We start from the raw sequence: 15302 nt of genomic DNA on the forward strand, positions 1-15302 counted from the left end.
TCACTTGGCTGTCTGGCCCTTTTAACCTGGGGGTTATCTGCGCATAGGCTCCTTCCTGCCCGCCACCCACCTGTGGCTGCACCTGACAAATGGCCTGCTACTGCCTGGTCTTTTTTACCCAAATTTATTGCTGATTTTTGTTCCCTTATTCGTTTGCGGACCATTCTCATTGTCTGCCCAATGTATGCCAGGCCGCACGGACATTTGATGACAGACACTGCATACGTTAAGCAGCATGAGTATCTTCCAAAAATCTTAATTGCATTACCTCTCCTGGGGTGGTAAAGAACCTCCCCCAATTGTACATTAGAGCAACAATTACAATTATAACACGGAAACATTCCTTTTTTCTTTGCTATATTCTCTTTAGGAACATTCTTTGATCCTATGTCAGATCTCACCAGATGACTACCTACACTCTTACCCTTTTTATAAGCAATCACCGGAGGTCTCTCAAACTGCTTTATAAATTGAGGATTATCCTTTACTAGAGACCAATGTCTCCTCAGAATTTTGGCAATATGTTTACTTAGTGTATTAAATTGAGACACAAAAGTAACATGGCTGGCTACCTTTTTTGCCTGTTTTTGAAGCATCTCTTCCCTATCCTGTACCTGGATATCCTTCAACTGTCTCTGTAATAATTCCTCTGAATACCCCCTGGATCGGAACTTGTTGCACATTTCCATTAACCTCACATCCACAATTTCCTCTGAGGTTACTATCCTCTTTACTCTGCTCAACTGAGATTTCGGAAGAGCTTTCTTTAATTGTGGAGGATGGAAGGAACTAAAATGTAGGAGCAAATTCCGATCTGTTGGTTTTATATAAAGGTCAGTTAAGAGCCCAGTATCATTTTTATATACTCTTGTGTACAAAAAAGGAATTTCAGCTGAGTTAACATTTAGTACCTCATTTATTTCTTGAACAAATGCTTCAAGGGTCCAACGTGGCCCGGTCCACAATGCAAACACATCATCTATATAGCGCATCCATTTTTTACTGTGTGTATGGAACAATGTATTGGTATATACAAACTTCTTTTCAAACTGATTCATAAAAATGTTTGCATAGGCAGGGGCCACATTGGACCCCATCGCAGTACCACATATCTGTATAAAAAACTCATCCAGGAATTGAAAATAATTGTTATATAGGAGAAAAGTCAAGCATTGGATAATAAATTTCTTTTGTGATCCATCCATTGTATCACCCTCAGCCAGTTCAACTGAGACAGCCTCCACACCTCCATTCAGTGTGACCAGCAAGAGGTCCCCGACATTCCCTATGTATTCTGACAATTTTACCAGAAAGTCATTAGTATCCCTTATGTAGGACTGATGTAATGAAACATATGGCCTAATTATTTTATCCACAAAAATAGCAATGGGGGACAAGATTGAATCTACACTAGAAATTATTGGCCTCTCAGGGGGATGTTCAATCTTTTTGTGAATTTTTAGTAATATATAAAAAATAGGTGTAAGGGATATGTAAATTGTAGAAAAGTTGCTAATTTATCATCAATTACTTTTATTTTTATTGCTTCTTCCACCATCATTTTTATTCCCTTAAGTATCTTATATATTGGATTTTTATCTACTTTGCATTAAGTTGTTATATCCTTTAGCTTTCACTTTACCTCAATAATATAATCCTCCATATTCATAACTACTAGGGCTCCTCCCTTATATGCAGCTTTGATAATTATATCTGCATTCCTTTGTAAACTTTGTAGCACTTGATATTTAGAATTAGTTAGATTATTGGGCAATAAATGTACCATATACACTCGAGTATAAGCCCAAAATGTGCTCAAAAATTAACCCTTGGCCTATAATTGAGTCCCTCCAACTAACACCCTCTGCTACCTGATTCCCTGTGTGCTCTTCTGTGCTCCGCTCCTTCCTGGTTCCTTGCCCCACCCCCCAGCGTGACATCACACGCTCCCTGCTTTCAGCTCCGGTGTCTATGTCTAATGGTGAGGGAGAGGGAGAGTCTTTACAAGCAGGCAGGAATGGAACTGTTTGAAGCAGGCAGGAAATGGAACATCAAGCCTGCATGCTATTGAGGTGAGGAGGGAGGGAGCTCCTTGAAGTAAACCTCAAGCTGAATCCTCTCACTTTATAAGGTTGACAGGTTGAGGAGCAAGGCAGGTATTAATGAGTGATTACTTCTCCAGGTGACCCTGCTAGAGGAGGCAGTAGGGGGGAGTCTGGCATCTCGCATACTCATTCCCTGCACATATTTGTTCAGTAACATTATTTTGATTATTGAAACTTAGAAGCTGCTGCATTTCCCATCCTAGGCTTATAATTGAGTCAGTAGGTTTTTCCAGTATTCTTAGGTAAAATTAGGTACCTCAGCTTATATTCAGATCAGCTTATATTCGAGTATGAACGGTATATCCCCTCTCCTATATTTATCCTCCAAAAGCTTAACCTCTCTCAACATGTCTAATAGTAACATAGTAAGTTGGGTTGAAAAAAGACATGCATCCATCACGTTCAACCATAATGCCTATATATAACCCAACTGCTAGTTGATCCAGAGGAAGGCAAAAACCCCATCTGAAGCCTCTCCAATTTGCCCCAGAGGGTAAAGAATTCCTTCCTGACTCCAAGATGGCAATCGGACCAGTCCCTGGATCAACTTGTACAAACTTCTACATTTATTTAAGCAACATAAAATGTCTTTTGGTGCATTGAGAGGTGCTCCTTTTGGTTTTGGCACCCTATGGGCTCTTTCTATGGCAATGTCAGCATTCTGCTCCCTGTTCAGTATACTATTAAAAATCTGTAACAGGGCAGACTGAATCTCATCTGTAGAAATAATTTTTGGCATACCTCTCACTCTTATGTTATTTCTTCTATTCCTGTTTTCTAGATCCCCCATCTGTCTCTGCTTTTCAGCTGTGGCACGCTTTTGTGTACTTAACTGAGTATAGTAACTTTTCATTCTGAACCAACTTACTCTGATTTGCTTCTATGTCATTAGTCTGTGCACATATATTTATCATATCTCTTTTAATTTCCAGCAGCTCCTCTCTCAATAAGGCGGTCATCTCCTGGAGTATTGTATTCATTTCAGAACGGGATTCACAAGGTAGCTAGTGATGTTCTGCTCCTGTTCTTCATCTCCCTCACTCTCTGCCTCAGAGGAGTCACGCGGCATTTCAATATAATCTTCCCTATCACCTGCCGCAGGTGCCATTTTCGATAGTCTGCTCTTTTACGAGTAAAGAGAGGTGTGATCTCTTGCTGCACAGTTGGAAGTCATTTCGCTGGGGTCCTCTCCTTCTCCTTTTACCCGTTTTTCCCATGGTTGCCGTTGTATATCGGGCCCGCTCCTGTGTTGCTCATACAGAGCTCCTTGAGCACGCAGCCATATTGCTTGGTGGCAAAGTGGCAAAGTGAATTTGATCATGTACCACACTTTTCAACTTTATATTGAATAGACCACTAGATCAACAGGTTTGAGTATTACCCACATTTGTGTATTCATGTGTACTTTGGATACATTTATGTATGAATGTTTAGAAGTGTCTCTATGTAACATGTTTATTGATATTGTTTCTCATCCACTGAACTATAAAATTATAGGTTTAAATTAGTTATTACTTTTGTAAAAGTGTAAAATGAAGGTTTATTTTTATTGACATGTTCACTTTATTGCCCTTACAGTACTGTACCCCTACTATTATTTGGATTGTTTATTTATTTTTTTGTAAATTCATCATACACTTACATAATACACAAAAGCTCACAATTTATTTCTTGCTGTTTTTTTCCAGACAGTAACAAGTTCTTCATGGAATGACATGGTAATACAGTGATTGGGTTATTATATACCTATAAATATATATATAGGTTTAGTGACACTGTTTTTTCAGTGTAGGTCAGGGATAGATGAGGACACATGGAGAAGATTAATTTGTCTGCAACAGAAATGGAGATGACATCACCCAAGGAAACCTGATATAAAAGTGATGCAATAAAATTAAGGACTATTTGGAGATACAAAATGGAATTTCAGCAAAGGACATATGGAAGATGATTGAAACATCTCGTTAACCAATGGTGGACTGGCTACATTTTGACCTTTTCTTCTAAAGTGGTTGTATCTTTGTCTGTTATTCCAACTGGTGCTTTCCCCAAAGACTGTGTTTGCTGTTAAAGACCTACCTAAGGGGGTGTGATGAATCTATTCTTAAGCTGAGCCGATGGAAGTTAATTTTAAACCTGCAGCAACTGTGTCACTACTCCGAGTGTTGCCCCCTGCCTGCTACAGTATCTGAAACTCAGTGACTGATATTGTTCTGCCCTCACCACGTGTTACCCTGAGGTAGTATGTAGCTTGACATACAGCTAAACCTTCCCACACTCCAGTAAAGAGCCCAAGGGTGAAATCTGATTGTGGAAAATAAGTGGTGAAACTGTAACAAATGAAATAAACACAATGAGTAAAAGGCAAATATACTAACACAGATAACAGCTGCAACATAAACACATCAGTGCTGGACTAATTTATATGTAACAGTGTCGCTGTGGTGCTGGCAGCTTTAATGGATGGCTCAGTGCAGGTTTTATGTCCATAGTGCTTACCAGCGATGCTACCATGGGGGAGAAGATGGATGTTGTGTGCTTCTTCCACAGCATGGGCTACAAAATGGAGTCTGGACTCCCAAAATGCATTGTAATACATCACATGTCAGGAGTATGATGGTTCCAAAGGATCAGAGGCTCCACAGAAAATGAATACCTGCATTTACAGCAAACAGCCAGCAGAGAGAGTTCACTGTTAATGGGCAACAATAAACAAAAAGATGATGGAAGCTATGCTAGAGACATGACAGATATTCTAATAGCCTTCACAAGCTTGCATAAGACTAAAGGAGTACAGCTTACTCATGCTACCAAGTTCAACCCATCCAAGAAAACCCAGCACACACAACCCACACTTACCAATCTATACACTCACATACATAAACTATATATACAACCACTAGTACTAACTGTAGGTATTAGTATCACAATAGCCTTGGGTATTCTGATTGTTCAAGAACTCATCCAGGTCCCTCTTATAGGCATTAACAGAGTCTGCCATTACCCCATCTCTAGGAAGGGCATTCCTCAACCTCACTGCCCTCACCGTGAGGAACCCCCTACCCAACATCCCCCGGCAGGGCATTCCCCAACCTCACTACCCTCACCGTGAGGAACCCCCTACCCAACATCCCCCGGCAGGGCATTCCCCAACCTCACTACCCTCACCGTGAGGAACCCCCTACCCAACATCCCCCGGCAGGGCATTCCCCAACCCCCTCACTGCCCTCACCGTGAGGAACCCCCTACCCAACACCCCCCGGCAGGGCATTCCCCAACCCCCTCACTGCCCTCACCGTGAGGAACCCCCTACCCAACATCCCCCGGCAGGGCATTCCCCAACCCCCTCACTGCCCTCACCGTGAGGAACCCCCTACCCAACATCCTCCGGCAGGGCATTCCCCAACCTCACTACCCTCACCGTGAGGAACCCCCTACCCAACATCCCCCGGCAGGGCATTCCCCAACCCCCTCACTGCCCTCACTGTGAGGAACCCCCTACCCAACATCCCCCGGCAGGGCATTCCCCAACCCCCTCACTGCCCTCACCGTGAGGAACCCCCTACCCAACATCCCCCGGCAGGGCATTCCCCAACCTCACTACCCTCACCATGAGGAACCCCCTATCCAACATCCCCCGGGAGGGCATTCCCCAACCCCCTCACTGCCCTCACTGTGAGGAACCCCCTACCCAACATCCCCCGGCAGGGCATTCCCCAACCTCACTGCCCTCAACGTGAGGAACCCTCAGTGCCGGATTTCAAATTCAGCCGCCCCCCATTCGCGCCCCCTGCGCATGCGTGAACAAACCCCCCTCTCCCCGCACCACGTCGACGCAAGCGTGCATGTGCAGGCATTTAACTCCCATAAGGAGCAGTGGGGAGAAATCCCCACTGCTCCGTATGGGAGCAAAATGTCAAAATTTCGTTGCAGCGGGGCGGTATGCTGCCCCTATATTTGTGCCGCCCTAGGCCCGGGCCTTTGTGGCCTCACCACAAATCCGGGCCTGGGAACCCCTACCCAACATCCCCCGGCAGGGCATTCCCCAACCTCACTGCCCTCACCGTGAGGAACCCCTACCCAAAATCCCCCGCAGGGCATTCCCCAACCCCCTCACTGCCCTCACCGTGAGGAACCCCTTACCCAACATCCCCCGGCAGGGCATTCCCCAACCCCCTCACTGCCCTCACCGTGAGGAACCCCCTACCCAACATCCCCCGGCAGGGCATTCCCCAACCCCCTCACTGCCCTCACCGTGAGGAACCCCCTACCCAACATCCCCCGGCAGGGCATTCCCCAACCCCACTGCCCTCACTGTGAAACGCTTCTTCAAATGGAAGCTCCGTTCCTCTAATCTAAAGGGGGGGCCTCTGGTGCGTTGATTGTTTTTATGGGAAAAAAGAACATCCCCCATCTGCCTATAATCCCCTCTAATGTACTTGTACAGAATAATCATGTCCCCTCGCAAGCGCCTCTTTTCCAGAGAAAACAACCTCAACCTCGACAGTCTAACCTCATAGTTTAAATCTTCCATCCCCTTTACCAGTTTAGTTGCTGTCTCTGCACTCTCTCCAGCTCATTAATATCCTAAGGACTGGAGCCCAAAACTGCCCCCCATACTCAGGGTGAGGCCTTACCAGGGGCCTATAAAGGGGCAGAGAATGGCCAGGGCCTAAAAGGGTGTTGGTGAATCTCTGTACCAGTGCGGTTCCCTTATTCTCCATAGGGACTCAGTAGCTCATGCCTGAATGGATGTCAAGTATTATTGGGTTCTAAGTCTTGCAAGACCAGAGAATCAAAGAAAGCACTTACATGGAATGGATAAAGATTCCAAAAAAGATGTTCCTGGCATCATACACAGAAGAAATGTTTGCCAAGTGTTGTATAAAAAATTGTGTTAAGTAGTAACAAGAGACTACTAGTTAAACTGATTTCTGGACACCTGTAATACTATTGGCTTCTGCTTTGGTACATGATGGTACTATGCTGTAGAAAGACGGGATGAAGAAGTTACAATCAACTACAGTCAAATGCAGAGTGATAAGGAAGGTTGCATGGAAAGTTTAATACCAAAACATTGGAGGACAATGACTAGAGCTAAATCCAAAAGGAATAAATCTGAGTTGGACGAGACACTCTTAGGGATAGTTAGATTAGATCTTATATCCTATCGCTGTTTACCATCTCATTACATGATAATGAATTATTACATAATATTTACATTATAGACATTTCACAGGTTTCAAGAGACATTTGAAAATGTCTGAGGATTTTTCCCCATGGACTTCCCTGAGTTCAAAATAAAATTATACTGTGTTGAATGAATAGGTGATCCATTTCAGGGGGGTTATGTAAGATATTTTCATTTTTATTATAATTCCGCAGCATATGAAATGTACACCTGCCATTCACACATACATGCAAGTTAATTTGGGAAAGGACTGAGCACGCCTTTTAACATATGCTCTTGCCTTTTATAGATACTTGGGGGGTAGGGACATACTGACACCCGGCATATACAGTGCTCTTGGACACAAGTCTCTCTCGCTCTCTTCCCAGGAGGGACAGACAAATCTCTCTTTTCCTTTGAGGAACAGACAATCTCTCTTCCTGAAAGATGGGCACACATCCAGACACACACTCACATATATGACACATACACATATATCACATATACTTAAAATTATATTTATACAGTGTCGGACTGAGATGCCAGGGGCCCTCCTGAAAACCTTGGACCATCGATCCACTTTCTAAACTATTAATCCTCCTCTCCTCACTCAACCTCTCCTCCCTTAACCTCTTTATTATCCAAGCATCTTTCCTCTATCCTTTTATCCCTTTACCCATACAGAAATAGGGAATGACCATTCAACTGGGCAAATAGTTAGAAGCAAGAGGGGCCACTGACACCTGGGACCACCGGGAGTTTTCCTGGTATCCCAATGGCCCAGTCCAACCCCAGCAAATAGTTAGGAGCAAGAGGGGCCACTGACACCTGGGACCACCGGGAGTTTTCCTGGTATCCCAATGGCCCAGTCCAACCCCAGCAAATAGTTAGGAGCAAGAGGGGCCACTGACACCTGGGACCACCGGGAGTTTTCCTGGTATCCTGGTGGGCTAGTCCGACACTGTATTTATATGCATTAATTATACAGATTATTCCTGTGAGCTGTCAAGGATATGATTGACTGGCTGTTTGTACTTTGCATATAATTTGTAACTCCACACAATAATGATATTTTCACCTGGGTGAGTGGTACTTTGACCATAATACTTATACAAAATTTTTATAATAAATACATGATATTCTACAGTCTCACTGTATATAATGTGCTGGTTCTGTTAATACAGATGGTGTCTCACTGTATATAATGCACTGGTTCTGTATATACAGTCTGCCTCTCAGTGTATATAATGCGCTGGTTCTGTATATACAGTCTGCCTCTCACTGTATATAATGTGCTGGTTCTGTATATACAGACTGTGTCTCACTGTATATAATGCGCTGGTTCTGTATATACAGACTGCATCTCACTGTATATAATGCGCTGGTTCTGTATATACAGACTGTGTCTCACTGTATATAATGTGCTGGTTCTGTATATACAGACTGCGTCTCACTGTATATAATGCACTGGTTCTGTATATACAGTCTGCCTCTCAGTGTATATAATGCGCTGGTTCTGTATATACAGTCTGCCTCTCACTGTATATAATGTGCTGGTTCTGTATATACAGACTGTGTCTCACTGTATATAATGCGCTGGTTCTGTATATACAGACTGCATCTCACTGTATATAATGCGCTGGTTCTGTATATACAGACTGTGTCTCACTGTATATAATGTGCTGGTTCTGTATATACAGACTGCATCTCACTGTATATAATGCGCTGGTTCTGTATATACAGACTGCGTCTCACTGTATGTAATGCACTGGTTTTGTATATACAGACTGCGTCTCACTGTATCTAATGTGCCTGGGATGTCAATACCCATTGCCTCTCTCGCTACAAAACTAAAACACATCTCAAGGGATGGTTCACTTTTAAGTTAATTTTTAGTATGATATAGAATGGCCTATTCCTAGCAACTTAGCAATTGGTCTTCCTAATTAATTTTTTTCACTTAGCCTCCCCAAACAGAAAATTCACCCTCCACCTATGCTTAGGTCCCTACACTTGAGTAATATACTCAGGACTCTAAGCCTTACTAAGTCTCCTTGGCAGAGTGCAGGCTTCTGGTTAGCTGACCTGACCTTATCTATCACTCCTGGAGTGATCTAATTACAGGATATTACCTTAAGCTGGCCATACACGCACCGATAATATCATATGAAACCTCGTTTCGTACGATATTCGGTGCGTGTATGGCAAGTCGGCGAGTCGACCGATACCGCAGGAACCTGCTGATATCGGTCGACTCACCGATCGGGCCAGTTAAAAGATTTTGACTGGGCGCCATAGAAGGCGCCTGACTAAAATCTGCCTTCAGCGCTAAATCGGCAGAAGGAGGTAGAAATCCTATTGTTTCTACCTCCTTATCTGCCGATGGATGCACAAAAGATCGCAAATCACCACATGCGTGGCCACCTTTACACTGTCTTACCTACTATGCCCTTTTGGTCTAGGTTTCAACATGTGTTCCTATAGTTAAGGACTGTCTCAGATCTAGGGGACTGTCTGAGAAAAGGGGTAGCTTACCACTTCTTACATATATATGTAACCCTTTTCTTACCACACTCTTGTAGAAAAGGATCATACGCTCTTTTCTTGGTGGTTACCTGTTTTGAAAATCCTGTAGACCTGATCCTCTTTGCTTCTGAAAGATACTGGGAACTGGGATTTACAGAGTGGTGCCTCCACTTAATGGGCACTGAAGAGTGCGCCTCAGGGGGATTCCATTAGGAAAATAAAAATACACAATTTGTAGTAACAAAGATACATTTTATGTAAAAGTAAAGATATGCAAAGGGCATCTAACACAATTAATAATCCTGCACTCTGGACACATGGGGATGTCTCTGTCTCAGTAGCAGATAAAACACACTCTGATTGACTAGCGAGCACAATACTTTTAATAGCCCTTTACAGAAAGTTTTTCTCTTGGCAAGAGCTCTTATTACCACAGGTAGTGCTACCTGCCCCTGTCATTGGGTACAGCAGTTGCTCCCACATAGCAGGTACAGAAACATCTGTCCTCACAGAGGGGACCCTTGCCAATATCCTCCCTTTGGTGGGTCACTCTCAGAGGCAGACACACAAGCATCTCTGCAGCACAGACACTCTCAACAGTGGTACTGGCACCTCCTGGGTATCTAGCCGCTTGGCAGGGAACAGGGTGGGCTCTCTCTGTATAACTGGGGCTCCCAGCCTCACCTCCTGGGTATCTAGCCACTTGGCAGGGAACAGGGTGGGCTCTCTCTGTATAACTGGGGCTCCCACCCTCACCTCCTGGGTATCTAGCCACTTGGCAGGGAACAGGGGGGGGCTCTCTGTATAACTGGGGCTCCCGGCCTCACCCCCTGGGTATATAGCCACTTGGCAGGGAATAGGGGGGCTCTCTCTGTATAACTGGGGCTCCCAGCCTCACCTCCTGGGTATCTAGCCGCTTGGCAGGGAACAGGATGGGCTCTCTTTGTATAACTGGGGCTCCCGGCCTCACCTCCTGGGTATCTAGCCGCTTGGCAGGGAATAGGGGGGTCTCTCTGTATAACTGGGGCTCCCGGCCTCACCCCCTGGGTATCTAGCCGCTTGGCAGGGAACAGGGGGGGCTCTCTGTATAACTGGGGCTCCCGGCCTCACCTCCTGGGTATCTAGCCGCTTGGCAGGGAACAGGTTGGGCTCTCTGTACAACTGGGGCTCTAGGCCTCACATGGCTAAGTTCAACACAGCATTCCTCCCTACAGGGTCGGACTGGGCTGCCGGGACACTGGGAAAAATCCCAGTGGGACCCGGTTCTAGTGGGCCCCGGTGGCCCAGACCTGACCCTTGCCGGCGCTCCTCCTCCCTGACCGATCCTCCCGATGCATTAAATTACGCATGCTCGGGGGAGGACATTGGGTGCGGAGCCCTGTGAGGGGGATTAGGGGGCCCTGCAGGGGGGGGAATTAGGGGATGTGGCCAGCGGGGGCACCTGCAGGGCCCTTGGGGTGGGAGCCCTGGTGGGCCCTTTATCCCCCAGTCTGACCCTGCTCCCTAAACACTTTCTCTCTGTTGGTTCCGGCTGGATGCTGCAGAAAAAAACTCTTTATAACCTCTGCTGGTCCAACGGATTTGGTTCCAAACCCTGACACTCTCTGGCTCCTCCTTTCTGCCCAGATGTCCTCTGGGGCTCCCAGCAAGCCTCAGGGCTTTCTCCCACCTTCCAGCCAGTCTTCTTTGTGGTGTCCTAGGCTCACATTTATTTATTTATTAATGTATTTATTTATTCCTCATTGCAGATTAGACTGTTTGTTAGGGATTATGGCATCCATCATGTACAAGATTACAACTGTCTTCTTAATTCTTTGGTCAATGAATAAAGTGTCTCTTTCAGGTAAGAACTTTTTACTTTATGTCAGTAATGAAAGTATCATTAAGAATCTAGTGTTATGTTATGTTATTAAAGGCACTAAATTTTCTCCAGAGCTGTAACCCATAGCAACCAAGCAGCAGGTAGCATTTACAGGTCACCTGTTTAACAAGCAAGTATCGTATTGGTTGCTATGAGTTAATATTAGTGCCTTATATTACAAATGGGGGGTTACTATAAATATATATGTGCTTTAGGCTGATGGAAGTATCTTGATCCATCCTTTTTCTGGAAAACTGTGGAGGTGCCCTATGTTTGTGTGTAGATTGATGCCCTGATCCATTGGTCAGGCATAGCACTATGGAGACCCTCACAAGTACAAGTGTCAGGCCATTTAATTTTGTTGCAGGCATAAAACACCCTTTTTGTCTGTTGTTTATGCTCACCCCCACAGTGTCACAGAGCTCATTCTCCTCCCCGGTCCCTCCATTTCTGTACAGCCCCCTACAGGTAAAGCAACTCTTGCCAGTTCCAAAACAGGAGGCATTTCTCGATATGCAGGCTATTTCCTAGCAAGAGAAGACTAACTGACCCTGCTGAGATGGTTGCTTTTCTAGAGGTTTGGAATAAATGAGGAGCCCCAGACACTATGGCTGATTCGCTAAAGTGCGTGAAAACGTGTGCTATTTATAGCGTGCGGTAAAAATTTTATCGCGTCTAAATTTTCATGACATTTCGCACGCGGCAAATGCCACGCGACTTGACGCACGTGGCAGCGTAAAACTGGTGCCATTTTGCACATTTGCCCTGGGAGAGCACAGATGTGCTAGAGAGAGAGAGAGAGAGAGAAAAACAAAACATGCAGGCTGCTAAAAAGAAGGGTTAGCACCTTTCTCCTACCATGTCCCCTAGCTCTAGTAGTGACTCGGAGAGGTTAGTATACTTGGGGAGCCCTGATGTGTCAGAGCCTGAGGGCACAGACAGGGACTACCGTCCAGAGGAAGCCACCGGTGAGAGCGATGAGCTTCCTCCCCCCTCATCTGGCCCATCATCTGGGAAAAGGAAGAGGCAGGAGAGGCTGCGGAATCTCAAATTTAATGAATTTGAGAATGAGGCACTCATAGAGGGGCTGGTGCCAGTGTACAACAAAGTGTACAACAAAGTTTTTGTGGCAAATATGCCACAAAAACACCCACTGCTATAAAAGCTAAGGCCTGGAAGGACATTTCAGAGCGCGTTTACAGCGTGGGTGTGTGTCTCTGCAATGTCCATCACTGCAAGAAGGGGTACCAGGATATAAAGTGGGTCCTGAAAAAAAGCTGGCAGAGGACTCCAGATACAGGTAAATATCTTACATTCATCTTTCTATTTAAACACTTGCTCATCTGCTTTTCTACTCAACTGGCTTTTCCTTTTGGCTTACTGTCTTTCCTTCCTTTTTGGCTTCTTTCCTGCTTACTTTACTTGTATGTATGGCACGCCTATTATTATGTGTGTAACTTATGTCCTCAAAGCTGTGTAGTACAACATGAAATTAGGCCAGTAAATGGGGAGGGGGGCATTTAAGAAATATTTTGCCAAATACTTAGGGGTCCGTTTACTAAAGTGGCTTAAATTAAGTGGCACAATTTATACACAGAATGGCAAATATGTTATGGGCACTTTATTAAAGGGGGACAAATATAATATTGCAATTATTCTGTCAACAAATCATTGGATTGGCAGTTATCCCACTCGCCAGAAAATACGCTAAGTACTAATTAGCACAAGTTTTACTATTCAGCAAAATGGGCTAAAGACAAAATTGTTGGCAGAATATTTGCAAACATTTAACCCATATAGCATATTGATGTGTTACTGATAAATGTAAGAGTGTAGGGGAAACTACATGGAAGTATAGAATACCATATCAATGAAGGATAAATAATTAGACATTACCCAGTTCAAAAGTACAAAACTAAAAACTTTTATTTTTACACTACTAAAAGTTTAAAATTTTTAGAAAAAAATATAAAAAATAAAACATAGGGCTTGCTGCCCTTGATGTTCCCCTGGAGCTGGGCCAACTGGGCCTTGATGTTGTACAGATCCTCCTGCATTGACCAAAGTGTGGGGTCACTCCACCCAGGTGCTGTTTGGGTCCCCACATCTTCGGTCCGTCATGAGGGTCCTTCATCCACAGGAGGATCTGGTGCCCAGTGTTTGGCCTGGGGAGAGTCCGGGGCCTGGGGAGAGTTGTCTCCAGTGGAGGTCTCCAGGGGAGGGTGTCCGGGGCCTGGGGAGTCTCCAGGGCTGATGGAGCCTCTGGGGCCTCTTCAGGCTCTGGGGCCTCTGGTGCTGCTGGAGCTTTGGGGGCCTCTGGTGCTGCTGCAGCCTCGGGGGCCTCTGGTGCTGCTGGGGCCTTGGGTTTCTCTGGTGCTGCTGGAGCTTCGGGGGCCTCTGGTGCTGCTGCAGCCTCGGGGGCCTCTGGTGCTGCTGGGGCCTTGGGTTTCTCTGGTGCTGCTGGGGCCTTTGGGGGCCTCTTGAGTCTCTGGGGCCTCGGGTGCCGTTGCAGCCTCGGGGGCTGCTGGAGCCTGTGGGGCCTCTGGAGCCTGGGGGGCCTGGGGTTGGGCCTCTGGAGGGAGAAGAGGCACCACATCCATCTGAAGTTCTGTGAGATAGTATTGCAAGATGTTATTTAAATCTATTATACATACATATATATACATTCATACACAGAGGGCCACCATCATAAATAACGGGGCCCCTCACAAGAACATTTTTTGGGCCCCCCTCCTCCCATGCCCCCACTGGCCCCTCCCCCTGTGAACCCTCACATCAATACAAAGGACACACAGACATTGTTAGCCAGAGCCCCCTAAAGCATTCGTGGCCCTTCCCCAAATGACTCACACTATGGGCCGCTCCCTGCTGCTTCCCCCCTGCTTTAAACTTATTTATGCATATGTATTTGAAAATAGATGTGTATATATATATATATATATGTGTATATGTATTTTTTTTCAAAATGTCACAACATATTTAAAATTCCCTCTATTGTGAACTTTATTGTGTGTTTTTGAAAAAAACATGCATATATATATATATATATATATAATATAAATAAAATTAGAAAGAATATGCCGCACACTCAGGTCTTAGATGCAAAAAACAAAAAATTTTTTTATTTGGATCAAGGACTGACGTTTCGACCACACGAGCAGCCTTTCTCAAAGTGCAGATGTGGCAATCAAACCCCCCTGATAAACCCAGCAGTGGCAAGGCTTGATGACATCATAGAGTGGGCGTGTCTAAACACCAGACACTGTACAGACACAATTTGAATAAAACAATTACAAAGGAAACCATAAAAAATGAGTTGAAAGTGCAAGAGAAGTGAATCACCCTGTGTAAAAGGAGCGGGAAATCCCAGTGAAATAAATAAAATTCAACAAGTGTGCAAAAAAGGAAGAAAGGGCGCTCGAATCACTGTGAGGCTGAACTGCAACTCCCAGTACCCGCTCTAATTAGAAGGACGCCGTGGTGACCTGTTCCTATATATATATATATATATATATATATAGAATATACATTTCTTACATTTGTATTTGTACATTTTTCACCCGGTATGAGGAGCTGCTGCTGCCTTTCCTACACAGGGAGAGCGTGCGAGGTGTCTTCGGCACATTTGATACAGACTGGA

The 15302-nt window shown here is 45.0% G+C and overlaps 1 protein-coding gene across 4 annotated transcripts in view; it reads left to right on the forward strand.

The window, feature by feature from the left end:
* The window catches only part of LOC100496169 (selection and upkeep of intraepithelial T-cells protein 6), an 84445-nt gene that overhangs the window by 41777 nt on the left and 27366 nt on the right, over positions 1–15302 (forward strand). For 3 of the 4 annotated variants that reach the window (XM_018089611.2, XM_031891212.1, XM_031891213.1), the window contains 2 exons: positions 3038–3105; positions 11550–11644. In XM_018089611.2, coding sequence (XP_017945100.1) covers positions 11572–11644 — 73 coding nt within the window. In that variant the 5' untranslated portion in view covers positions 3038–3105; positions 11550–11571. The remainder of the gene's footprint in view (positions 1–3037; positions 3106–11549; positions 11645–15302) is intronic. The other variant, XM_018089612.2, reaches the window with a different exon arrangement.

This window comes from Xenopus tropicalis, chromosome 8 (assembly GCF_000004195.4).
Source record: "Xenopus tropicalis strain Nigerian chromosome 8, UCB_Xtro_10.0, whole genome shotgun sequence".
NCBI lineage: Eukaryota > Metazoa > Chordata > Amphibia > Anura > Pipidae > Xenopus > Xenopus tropicalis.